Source organism: Procambarus clarkii, chromosome 80 (genome assembly GCF_040958095.1).
Source record: "Procambarus clarkii isolate CNS0578487 chromosome 80, FALCON_Pclarkii_2.0, whole genome shotgun sequence".
Lineage (NCBI taxonomy): Eukaryota > Metazoa > Arthropoda > Malacostraca > Decapoda > Cambaridae > Procambarus > Procambarus clarkii.
The window spans coordinates 21,814,131-21,826,639 of NC_091229.1; the positions used below are offsets into that span (position 1 = coordinate 21,814,131).

At 38.2% G+C, this 12,509-nt stretch overlaps 1 protein-coding gene across 2 annotated transcripts; it reads left to right on the forward strand.

The window, feature by feature from the left end:
- The first annotated feature begins 1,926 nt into the window (after positions 1-1,926).
- Positions 1,927-11,650, forward strand: LOC123746282 (R3H domain-containing protein 4). 2 transcript variants are annotated; one of them, XM_045727643.2, is made up of 7 exons: positions 1,927-2,103; positions 6,009-6,178; positions 7,276-7,400; positions 8,326-8,491; positions 9,162-9,286; positions 10,385-10,526; positions 10,975-11,650. In XM_045727643.2, the coding sequence occupies exons 1-7, from the start codon at positions 2,036-2,038 to the stop codon at positions 11,085-11,087; spliced, it is 909 nt and encodes a 302-aa protein (XP_045583599.1). In that variant the 5' UTR covers positions 1,927-2,035; the 3' UTR covers positions 11,088-11,650. The 2 variants fall into 2 exon arrangements, with proteins under 2 accessions (XP_045583599.1, XP_069171003.1); XM_069314902.1 differs by lacking the exon at positions 1,927-2,103 and adding an exon at positions 3,663-3,840.
- The last annotated feature ends 859 nt before the right edge of the window (positions 11,651-12,509 follow it).

A 12,509-nucleotide genomic window follows, 5' to 3' on the forward strand; every position in this document is an offset into this window, starting at 1 on the left:
TTGTATTGCACTTCTTGTTATTTTGCCTTAACGTAACTTTTCATTGTGTCATTTAATTATTCTTATTATTTTGATTGATTGATTTTATTATAAGAATTTGTTTGTGCATTTTATTCATGTTTTGATTTATTTAACGTAATTAAAATTTCATTGTTAAAGTTTGTGTTTTGTGTGTCTTCTCCTTACCTTACCACAGACGAAGTTCCAGTTTTCTATTTTTTTTTATAACTATGTGACGAGGCCATACCCCTAGCCTTAAACAGCCGAACACCAACGCGTTACCGTCACAATATATATATACATATATATATATATATATATATATATATATATATATATATATATATATAAAGAGAGAGAGGGCCAAAGTATGTGTAGGGCGGGGCTGTTAGTGGAAGTGACTGTTCAGATATGGCAACCCTAATCTATTTTGGGTTTAAATGTGTGCATTATGGATACATAATCCAAGGAAGAATATGTATATATTATAATGAGAGGACAGTAGCCAGCAAAATAATTTACATTTAATTAATTTATCTGGGTCAGTTGGTTATAATGAGTAAGTATATTCAGAAAATAATTGCTTCTGATTAGGCTCCTGAGGTTATTAGGTAATTCAGTTATATTAGTATTGGGTAGTGTACAGACAGCTCCAATAATTTTGAGGGGTTTTGTAGACTATATTCTACCAAAATAATATGTTCACCATAGTTATCTCACTTGATGACTTTGGTACAGGTAAGGTCATTTGAACATTGATTGCTCTATCTCCTATTTGGTTAAGTCTGCAGTTTTGAATGGTTTGGTCCTCGGCATGTCAGGGTACGCAGGGGAGAGAAGTTATCATTTAATCGTGTTTCACTTAAGATAACGAAGGGAATTCAGCGTTTGTGGCGCTATAAATATATATTTACTGATTTACATTGAACTATGTAACTAGTTTATCGTGACACTGTAACTTACTTGCAAAATGTATTTTGAGGTTCAATTCCTGTACCCTTTATGTGCTTCTGTAACCTTTTTCGAGACTGTACTTGTGGTCGGTTTCGAACCCTTTGTTCGTGTAACGATCGACGTACATAAATTTTGTAACTAGTTCAAGACTGTAACTTGCTTAACTAAATGTATTTTGGGATCCAGTCCCTGAGCCCATTATGTGCCTCTGTAACCCTTTTCACTACCACCCACAGGACGGGTATAGGGTGCATAATACATGAACTAAAGCCCATATGAGACAGTTCCTATTTACATTAAAACCAAACCCATTCGTCTAACCTACGCTTGAAACAATCAAGTGATCCCACCTGTATTATGTAACTTGGAAATTGGTTGACCAGAAATGCGAAACATTATAAGAACTAAAATAAACCTTGTCTGTGTCTCTCAAGATGTCTAGGTGAGTCACTGAGGCGGCGACACGCCTGGGTGACCTCTCTAACCTTCTCAAGGTCACCCAGGAGCACAGGTGGGGGAGGAAAGGTCACCCAGGAGCACAGGTGGGGGAGGAAAGGTCACCCAGGAGCACAGGTGGGGAAGGCGAGGTCACCCAGGAGCACAGGTGGGGGAGGAAAGGTCACCCAGGAGCACAGGTGGGGGAGGAAAGGTCACCCAGGAGCACAGGTGGGGGAGGAAAGGTCACCCAGGAGCACAGGTGGGGGAGGAAAGGTCACCCAGGAGCACAGGTGGGGGAGGAAAGGTCACCCAGGAGCACAGTTGGGGGGGAGAGGCGAGGTCACCCAGGTGGGGGGGTGAAGACAAGGTCACCCAGATGGGGGAAGAGAGGCCAGGAAAGATGACACACCAAGCCCTCACTTTCACCCAATCATCGCCACATTAAAACCCTTTAAACACCATCAATAGACTCAAATATCACAGTATCTAACAGCAAAAAAGATCGTGTGTGTGTGAGGAGGATTGCGTGTGGTGGCGTGCGGCAGCAGCACCCAGAGGCGAGGCCACTCCCCAGCCACCACCAGTACCACCACAACCACCACTACCACCACCACTACCACCCTCCGGACTCATCACCACCATCATGGGCGTCATCAGGAAGCTGGCCAACACCGCCGCCGTCATCACCTTCAGCGAGGAGTCCATTAACTCGTGAGAACCTCATCTTCTTTCTCCTAATACACCAGTCTTGGCCACTTGCTCCAAGACATTCCTAAGACATTCCTCTCCTGTGTCCCTCCTTCCCTAATGACTGAATTAGCTGTGGATATGTTGGCTGCTACCACTACAACTACCTTTAGGTAGTTGTACTACCTAAACTACCAACTACCTTTAGGTAGTTGTACTGAACTCGGGTAATAGTAGTGTGTCTGTGGATTGTTATTTAGTTTAAAGGAAATCAATATTTGGGACTAGCAGCAGGGACATGTCCCTGGTGGACCATGTCCCCTGGTGGACCATGTCCCCTGGTGGACCATGTCCCCTGGTGGACATGTTCCCTGGTGGACCATGTCCCCTGGTGGACCATGTCCCCTGGTGGACACTGTCCCCTGGTGGGACCATGTCCCCTGGTGGACCAGTTGTCACAGTACAGGTGTTAGGTGTGTCCCTGGTGAACCAGAGACATGGTCCACCGAGGGGGGACCATGTAAATAATTTACTCTAAATTATTTGTCTAAGAGACAGTCATAATAATGGGTTAGGTTACACAAATTTACTGTAAATTATTTATCCAAGAGACGGTGATAATAATAACATAGTGTGTAATATATACTAATTATAAACACTACTCTCTAGATATAGGAGTAACATTTAGCCGTAACTTTAAAAAATCATTACAGTTGTCAAATTCAGAATCGGAAATTATATTCGTAGCAACTTGTGCAGATTGTTACAATAATTGCTCGATTAAACGGGTGTACAGCAGGTACAGCAGTCTATATAAAATTTGACATTTTTGGCATAAAGTGAGTACTGTACTGTAATTTAGTACGAAAGTTATACAGGGGGTTAAAGTCCCCTTTTAAGTCCTCCAGGGAAGGTCCAGAGTTGGGTGGTTTGGTTACAGCTCATGATTGGGAAAATTCGGGTAAATATGTATACAGCATATTTATTGTGTTTTAATATTTTGAAGTTATTTCTAATTAATATTTTTCTTCGGGCATGAATACCTGTACTGTATCTATAAACAAAACCCTGAATACTGTAGTTGAAATACCATTGGGTAATTTGTATAAATTATCTGAATCCCAATTATTTGCAATTTCCTTCAGATATTCAAGATTATTATCCAATCAGTTTACTTGAGGTTAATCTGAAACTTCAGGCAAAGCTGTTTTGGATAATAAAGGCTACTATGCAGATACAGTACTGTATAAAGAACAAAATTGTATTCTACAAGATAATAGGTAAAGTCTTTCATGTTAACATTTAGCCCATTACAAAGGCGTAATAAATGGCTCTTGCCCAATTTTCAAGCTGATATTATTTCAATGAATGCTCTTCAGTGAGCAATAATGTATGCAAAGCTCAGTACAACTGTCATGCTCTTTACAGTACTGTACCTCTGTACCCTTATTTTGGAATAAATATTGATTGTGTAACATCACTGACCATTTTGTTTTGTTTTGCAGAATAGATGTTCTCCAAGAATTCATCATGGCATTCATTCCTGCATCAGTGATCCAGTCATCAGTTAAGCTGAGAGCAGCAGCACCAGAATCTCAACTTCGGTCAAATCTATTTCTACCCCCTGCATGTAAACACTTCCTTTCAGTGTGTTCAAAAGGGACATGAAGCTGATCATGCAGAAATTGTTGTTGCTGTTAATGACAAAATAGTTTACAGATTGTAGGTACGAATGAAGACGACAGGCTTGAGACATGACGGGTAGGTGATTTCATGATGTGTTGCCGCCATGTTTGTGGTAAGATTTTAGTATTTTAAATATTTATGATTTTTCAGATTAGTCGATGATATTATTGAAGTTGCAGAAAGGTATGTGCATGTTCGAATAATTTTTTTTTAATCAAAGAAGGAACGAATTACATGGAAGACAAGCTGAAGATTTGTTGGAGTTTGCACAAATAATTCATTGGCTTATAGCCACAACTTTCTTGAATTCCAGGTGTCTTCTCAAATTGCACTGTAGAAAATGTGTGGTTTAGCAAGGTTTTCAGCTTAAATTATTGCTTAAAATCTATGCTTATAGGAAGAGGTAATTATTGAGAACATAAAGATAAATACTGTAGTTATAGCTTATACAGGTACAGTATTACTTTTCCAAAAAGATGGTCCCTGTGTTAATATATTTTGATCAGCATGTTATCACCTCATACTTGACACCACGTGGCTGACATCCAACCCGTCCTCCTAATAGAATGTTGCATTTTGATGTATACTCTTCCCAAGGCCAAAAATTGTTGTAGCAGAAAATGTTAGCATCTCGCGAAATTGACATACTGTCCCGTTCAATGTTTTGGGTTCTCTGGTAGGTTAGGATAAGGGCGCTTTAGTATAGCAGTTCCTTGACATTGGGGAAACCTTAGGAGGAAGGGCTGTGACATCACTTGTGCTTGTGACTTCACATGGACAAGAGTTGAAGCAAACCTACAGAATGCAAGTATGATAAATACTTTAGTTGTTTTATTCAAAATATTTAAATGTTGTTGATATTCACATACAGAGATACTGTAGTTATGTTAGAGAAACAAGACATAATGATTTATAGTTAAAAGGGAAAAAAAAGTGTAGCATAAGATCTGCAACCAATATTAATAAACTGTAGACCATGTTCAGAGTGGATGCTGTGGCTTGTTTTTATTTGATGCCGTGTATCATACACAATCTGTGTGGAGAGTGAGCAGGGTGCCCAGAAGAGAAGGGTAGTTTGCTGATGGTAAACAACCATCACCCAAAATTTGCATTTGTATACCACCAGGTACAAATGTGAATTTTTGAAATGGAGAGTTGGTCTGGGCTCGGTGGTGGGGAAGTACAGTAAGAGGTGTGGCACCCTCCCAAGTGCAACAGAAGCATCACTAAAGTGTGTTGAGGACAAGAGAACAAGCCAGGAATGGCTGAGCAACCCCAGGGGAACCATAACAAAATGAGGTCTGAAGGAAGGCTAAAATTGAAAATGGTCAAAAACCCTGTGAAAGTGGCCCTAAGGGGGAAGCAGAAAAAGATCAACCACTTGGAGGGGAAAAGACAAACGTCATGCCAGGCCACCGTGGCCGACAAATGTCACAACCAGCAATGCCCACTGTCCTCAATTACCATCTGCCTACCTAAACTGCCTGATACACACCACATATCTCAATTACCCACACACCACCCACCTTCCCATCTTTATGTAAATCCAACTCCATCATTACCCACCCAAACCACAACTTCTACTTAACCACCTGCCTAATCCATCCACATCTCTATCCTAAGCATATGAATGCCCACCCTCTATCTACCCCACATGAACATCTTTCACCTCTCCAAACCCTATACTTCCTACCTGCCTACCCACTCTCTTAGCACCAAGCTGCACATATCAACCACCCAATGCAACACTCTCCCTCTCCTCTCAATTTTTTCTGCCACACTTTTTCTCCCTTTCTCTTTCAATATGAATACCATATTATTCATTATATTTAAGACATGAGCCTGGCCCCAGGTCGGGCTCGGGGAAGTAGAACTCCCGAAATCCCCTCTCTCGGTATGGGATGTAATTGTTTGTACTCTATGGTGAAATATACTTGACATTAGTGACCGGGACATACCTTCTTCAATCACTAGAAATAAAAAATATCTAATTGTTATAGCTTTTTACAGTTTAGCCTTGTTTCACTATTTCAGGAAGGTAATGCTTCTCATTTATATATTTGCAGATTGCATGTTTTCATATTCTGTTGGTTACTATATTGCTCACGGGTAGATTCCCTGTACATTCGCTGCAGTATTACTTTTTATTTTTGGCAATGGTTTCTTTTAACAATGTCTTAATAATGTTAGGTTTACACACTAGGCAATATTTTAAATTTCATTAAATATATTAATTTTGACAGATTGGGAATCAGCCAGCCAGCTACACCACCATCGGAGCCCGAATCTGTAGATAGTGAGCCCCCAGTATTTGTGCCTCGTCGTCGTGACCCAGGTTTACTCTTTCAACGTTTGGAAAATCACCGTCGAAATCAGCATGCTGGGGCACGAAAAACTAGAAGGGCTAATAATAGTGAGTTTCAGTGCAGCATCATATTACATTTACCTTAATTTGGGTCTTTGTGATTCATACTACGTAGTGTTATTCTTGGATATACGTGTGGCCATCTTTCTTGATTCAGTACTAGTAGTTAAACTAAAATAAATTCCTAAGAAATTCATGTGATTTGTGATACTTTATTTAGAAACGGTAATCTGTTGACTTGTTTAATTGTAATTTATTCTTCAATTGTTGCGTTTATTAATAGGTATATCCAGGTAGGGGATATCTTGACTTGTCATTCTTATGTTTTCTTCCTCAAGGTTTCCATTCAATATCTTAAAAATGTCTCATTGCATTGATTTTAAATTTGGGTGCTTAAAGATTCGCCTGAATGCGAATGTGTCTGGTACCGAAATTGAGCAATGTAGCCTATGACAACTACTGTACAATTTAGTTGTAAGGAAATTCTTGTACCCTGTACAAGTGGTTGACCAGTTGAATACAGTACATTGAAACAAGTTCTCAAAGTCACTTCTCTTCAAAAGCTAAAGGAAAAATGTGACAGCTTGAGCATAAGTGAGATAATTAACTCACCAGGAGCCTATAAAAAGCTAGAAGGCACTGCAAAGCTAGATTTCAATCCCCCATAGTTAATGATATGTAAGCACTGTACAGTATTTGTTTATACCGTTGTACTATATGGTGCACTAGATTCTGCAAAAATGAAAATTGATGCACCAATAGCCGGGAGAAATGGTAGAATTGCATTTTGGTAGTATAATTATATTCAGATGCACCAGAAATAATGGATGTCCTCAGGTAGAATTAGTTCATGCATTCAGTGAACTGGAATTCATTGCATAGCTAAACCAGCTATCCTCCTGTCATCTTGACTGACAGTTCAGGAATCCGGTCTATGACACAGTTTACCTTGGGGGAACAGTGAGGTGGCTCTGTTCACAGTAGTGCTTTTCATGTTGATTCAAAGCCTTATACCCAAAATTAATTAATATGTTTGATTGAATATGGCAGTCCTGTGGAGGATGTTATTGTATATAATTTGTATTAATCTTTCAAAGGAATTTTATGAAATTTAACAAATTTTCACCTGGTCTTTTGACTTATAGCCCAAGCCCTGCAGACTCTTGTGGAGGATGAGATGGAGGAAATTGGTGAGCCAAGTATTTCTGATCTCCAGCCCAACACCCAGAATGCTTTCACCAAACTTTTCAATGATTACAACAGTATGAGGGTAAATTTACTGTGTTTGAAATATTTTACACCATATCTTGTTAAAAAAAACTCAACAAATAACAGGTTATGGTATTCATGCCAGCTCATTTAATAAAGCCATGTTCAGTGTAATATATAAGGTGTGTGCATCTAGTAATACCCAAAAATGTTGATTGATTTATTGTGTGTTCATACTTGTAAAGTGAGTGTCAGTACTGTACAGCAATCTCACTACAGTTGATTGCAACCCGATCCTTTATAGTGGCCAGGTGGTTTCCATTGTATGGAAAGATTTTGATATTTTGCAATTTTATGGAATACAATATAAAAAAAATTTGGTTAAAGATTTGAGTAATGGATGATCTATATGTTGGAGGACATTAATTGGATAATGCAATTAGGGGGTATTTAGTTATGCTTACTTCTTGAGGCATTATGCAGTCAATAAGGGAGTAGACGAGTCAACAACCCTAGACTTAGTGCTCGCCCAAAATTAAGCAGATATTAAAAGGATAGATTATGAGAAATCATTTGGTGCCCAGTAATTACCGTCATAGTATTCGACTACATAGTCATCCTGATAAAGGGTAACGAGTTAGGTAATGGGTCAAGGGATACAAGAATATAGAAAAACACTGGCAGGACAAGACCTTTCAGACACGAAGTCCATTGGGAGAGTCTCCCTTGAGGGAAGACACTGAATGAGATAACGGAGCACTTATGCTGGAAATATGCAAAGGCCACAAGAAAGAGAGTGAGAAAACGTGTACAGTATGTGTGAGAGTACAGCTTGGATAGGCTTGTTCCTTAGTGATATTTAGTGCCTTTTGAATATACTACACCTTTGATGATGCTACATAAGTTTCCCAGCTTGGTGCCTTCTTTTGATAATTACTTACTTGAATAGGCATGCATGGCCTTCCTCATGAAAATGAGTGTTGCAGGTGTGGCAGTACTTTATAACGCAGGATGAGATCCAGCAGAAGGAGTACCTGGAAGCCATTCGTCCTAAGAATAGAAATCATGCCAAGACTTTAAGTGGCTTCTCCTTTACTCAAGTGCCTGTAAATGTTGATAATCCTGATGAAGAGAAGCTTTCAGACGCAGAAGGTTAGTCATGAACTTTAATTTTGTATGTAGTATTATGATTCTGTATTTTATATACTGTACTTGTGTACATCCATTTCTATGGTGTATGTACTGTAGTACCAACAATGAAACTTCTACCATCACCCACTCGCTGGGTGCGAATAAGGAACTTCAAATAGCAGGTCAGTACTACTGTACTTGCCCAAAAATCATTTCTACAGCTTTCAGTTTGAAACACACATAGTTAGCACATATTAATTTAAATAATAATTTTTAAGAAATACTGAGGTCCTACAGTGGGATCAAACCAGCATCCCTTGACTCTCCAGGCTGCACACACCACCGACTGAACCACGATGTCTGTAGTGCAAGTGCCTGGGGAGTCCAGGGACAAATGTTTAAGGTTTTGCTCCGACCTTAGTGGATTAGGATTTCCGGGCGGGCTCTTGGTGTTTTGCTGATACCAGGCGGCCTCTGAGAGATTAATTCCATTGTTCCTGTGTATTTTCCTAGAAAATATAAGTTATTTATATATATATTTGTATAGAAAACTGGTAACTTGGTAAAAACAAGTCATTTCACTTATACCTTTTAGATTGTACTTTATACTTTCCATTAGTCATTAAATTTTAAAGTTAAATTAATTTTACCAAAAACAGGTACTGTAGTTGTTGCACGCAATTCTTTTCAGGATTTACGATTGTGTCACCAGTAACTGACTGTCGTTGTGTCCATCCCGCTTGCAATGAAGAGCAGCGGTTTGGCCTGATGGAGTCACAAATACAATCCCTCCTAAAGAAAAAGCACATGCCACTGGTTAGTTTTGTGCTTTACCTATGTGATATACTGTGACCTGCTTAGATTTTTTTTATTTACTCAATGCTCAGCTTGTAGACAGATGCTTTTTTCCAGAACTTTGATGACATGTTGCAAGAGGAGTTTTAAGATTATAAAAAGCATATTTTATGGAAACAATCAAATGAAAGGCAAAAAAGAACGAATAGTATGAATCGGTTAAAAGTACAGTATGTGAAAAGATTAGTTAAGGAGAAATAGAGAGAGGTAATGAATAGTGAAGTGTTTGAACAATTTAAATAATTGCTCATCTCCTTTCCTTGTTTGCTTCCTGAACCCGAGTTAACCCCGGATACTGTCAACACACACAGGCTATAGTCAGATTTTAGCCCACCATAATAATGAACTTTGGACCACCATCAATTTAAGTACTTGTAATGTGTGGTTGAAAAAGTGTTGGGCAATTGAAGTTGAGAATATGATAAGCCAGAGAAGAAAGTGGCTGGTGCAACAAAAACAGGAATAGATGTGGCCAGGGGTCTGCATGAAATGCTGTAAAGTGTATGGTTGCAAGACAGTGGTACATAGCCTTCCTGGTTTGGTGCCTTCTTTTGATAATTACCTTACCTTGCAAGACAGTGGCATTATTTGAATGGGAAAAAATCATGAGTTAAAGCAGTAGAAATGAATAAACCCGACAAGCATGTATGGTGTTAGGAGAGTAGAGAAAGGAATGAATGTCATGGATAGATGTGAAGTGCAAAATTTGATAAACTGCAAAAGCTAGGAAAGTGTATCAAGATGAGGTACCATTGTGTTGGAGGAATGGATGATGGTGTGTATTGGAACGAATTTGAGGGTAGGAGGCAGCAGCCGGGAAAAGAGGTGAGTGGACATGGCGAGTGTACAAGTGTCAGGAAGCTGGGAGCAAGTGTGAACAATGCATAGGGGTGTAGTAAGGGACAAGGCTTCATGGAAGCCTTTTATAAGAAAGGAATGAATGAATTTATGTATGCAATTTTTTTTTAGGTGGTGCAATGTGGTACAGATTGCAAATGTAGTACTCCACATGATTCAGTAATTAGTTATTACTAACTTGGATTAAAATATTTCTTGCAGGGTGTGCTTTCCTACTTAGAAGAGGAGGTAGTGGAATTATTCACTGCTGATCCTTCGACTGTCTATATCACCCAAGAACTAACCAGCTTTGAGAGGCTCTTAGTTCATGCCCTTTGTCAGTACAACTTTTTAAGTTCCAAAAGTAAGTGAATTCAACTTAATCAAGTTATCTGTTCTGAATTTAAACTAGAAGACTATATTTACCAAGTGTTGATGTGTAAAAGTTTCTTTTGGAAGTAAAGGTAGCCTTGCTGGTTTTATTGCATGGCCGGAGACTTATAATACTACGGCAAAATGCACAACTTTCACACTCGTACTTTCACATACTCTCACACTCATACTTTCACATACTCTCACACATACACTCTGTAAAATACTGTAACAGATCGAAATTGATTGAGCAACTCATATAATTTATTATAGATTTGCTGTCCATCATGGATAGGCCCATATAAAAGTTCAAAAATAGAAATCAAATTAAGCATCTCAGGAATGGAATTGTGGGCCTGAGTATGGGGATACATTTCTTGATTACTATGCCACTGAGTGAAAAGGAAAGTTATAAATCCAGATTTGTGTTCACATTACAGGTACTACTATAGCAAGTGTGAGAAGAACGAAGGTAGAGAATGGTAGAGGATGTTTCCATGCTCCGAGAGTGTCGCTCACTCGGTATATCGAGACGTATTACAGAGCCAAGTAACATTTGCTATTTCAAAATGTTTTATGAATTACAATCCAGAAATTAATTTCATAAAATTTGTTCAGAATTGAAAGTAGTTACATAAAGAGCTTATATTGTTGGAAACTTAAAATTTTTGCTGATGTCATACATTTTGATTGGTTGTAATGCACTTGATGATGTATTTGTTAATGCACTTATGACATACATGGTTGTAATTAATAATAGCTTAATACTGTAGTTTGTGAATACATTTTTAAGTAACACTGTCAATGTGAGCTTTGAGGTGACATTTATATTACAATATTTTCCTATACAAAATTTGACTATCAAACACAAACGTGTTTTATTTTTCCAGTGGACTTAACAGTAATATTTTAGTATAAATGTCTGTTTTGATTAAGTGTTTTCATGTAGTAATAATATAAATTTTTATTGTATCATTATCCTGAATAAAAAATGAATACAGTAATGTATATTTATACTGTTAGTCACTTGTAATACTATTATATTTGAGGCTCTTATCAAATAAGAGAAATCTGTAAAGTTTAAGTAGTCACAGTATAAAATATTTTCTTTTATAAGTTTTTATTAACCTGTTTCTACGTGGTGGCCGACATATCTAGAGGTCTTGTTGGGATTAAGACTGTGGCCAGTAATAGTCACTTCGTCGTCGTCCGTCGTCCCTTCAATTTCTAGTGTGTGGTCTGGTCAAAATAGTCACTTCCATTTATACTGATTATTCCCCAGGCAAATCTGGGAACGTGACTTTGATGTAAAATTGAGTCAACGTTAATGACACTGATTTCACGGCACTCGAGTATATTTTGCTCCTTAGTAGCCTATTGGGAAGCATACATGTGGTTTTGCAGAGCTGAATGCTAATTTTTGTGGCTTTCAATACATACATAAATTTGTTAGATTCTGTTAAAGAGAGATAAGAATCTTAACATTTGTTGACCTCTCTCAAGAATTTATGCATTGTAACTTCTAGATCTCTCTCCTATAGAGAGCATGGCAATATTGTACAGTACGTTTAACAGTTACACATGTCGTGAGGGTGGATGGCTCGCTGGAGAACTGAAAATTTCTATGTTTGGATAATCTGACAATCCAAAGAGGGGAAGCGGGATACAGTAATAGCATTTTCACTATCACAAGCTTACTTTCACTGAAAAACAAAAATGTGGAAAGAATAATATTGCTGAGGAAAGCCTGAAACAGTACAAGGAAGGACTCAAATGCAAGCTGCCTTACAAAAATTTTAACTATTCTTTTAATACTCTGTAATTGCAATGCTATGAAATCATATACTGTATGGTAATAGGCAAACAAAATAATTCACTGTGTGAACTATAATTTTTGTTCTCTCCTATAGACGAGAAAAACAAATTATAGTTCACACTGTGAATTATATTTGCTTCATGCAGGTCGGTGTTCAAT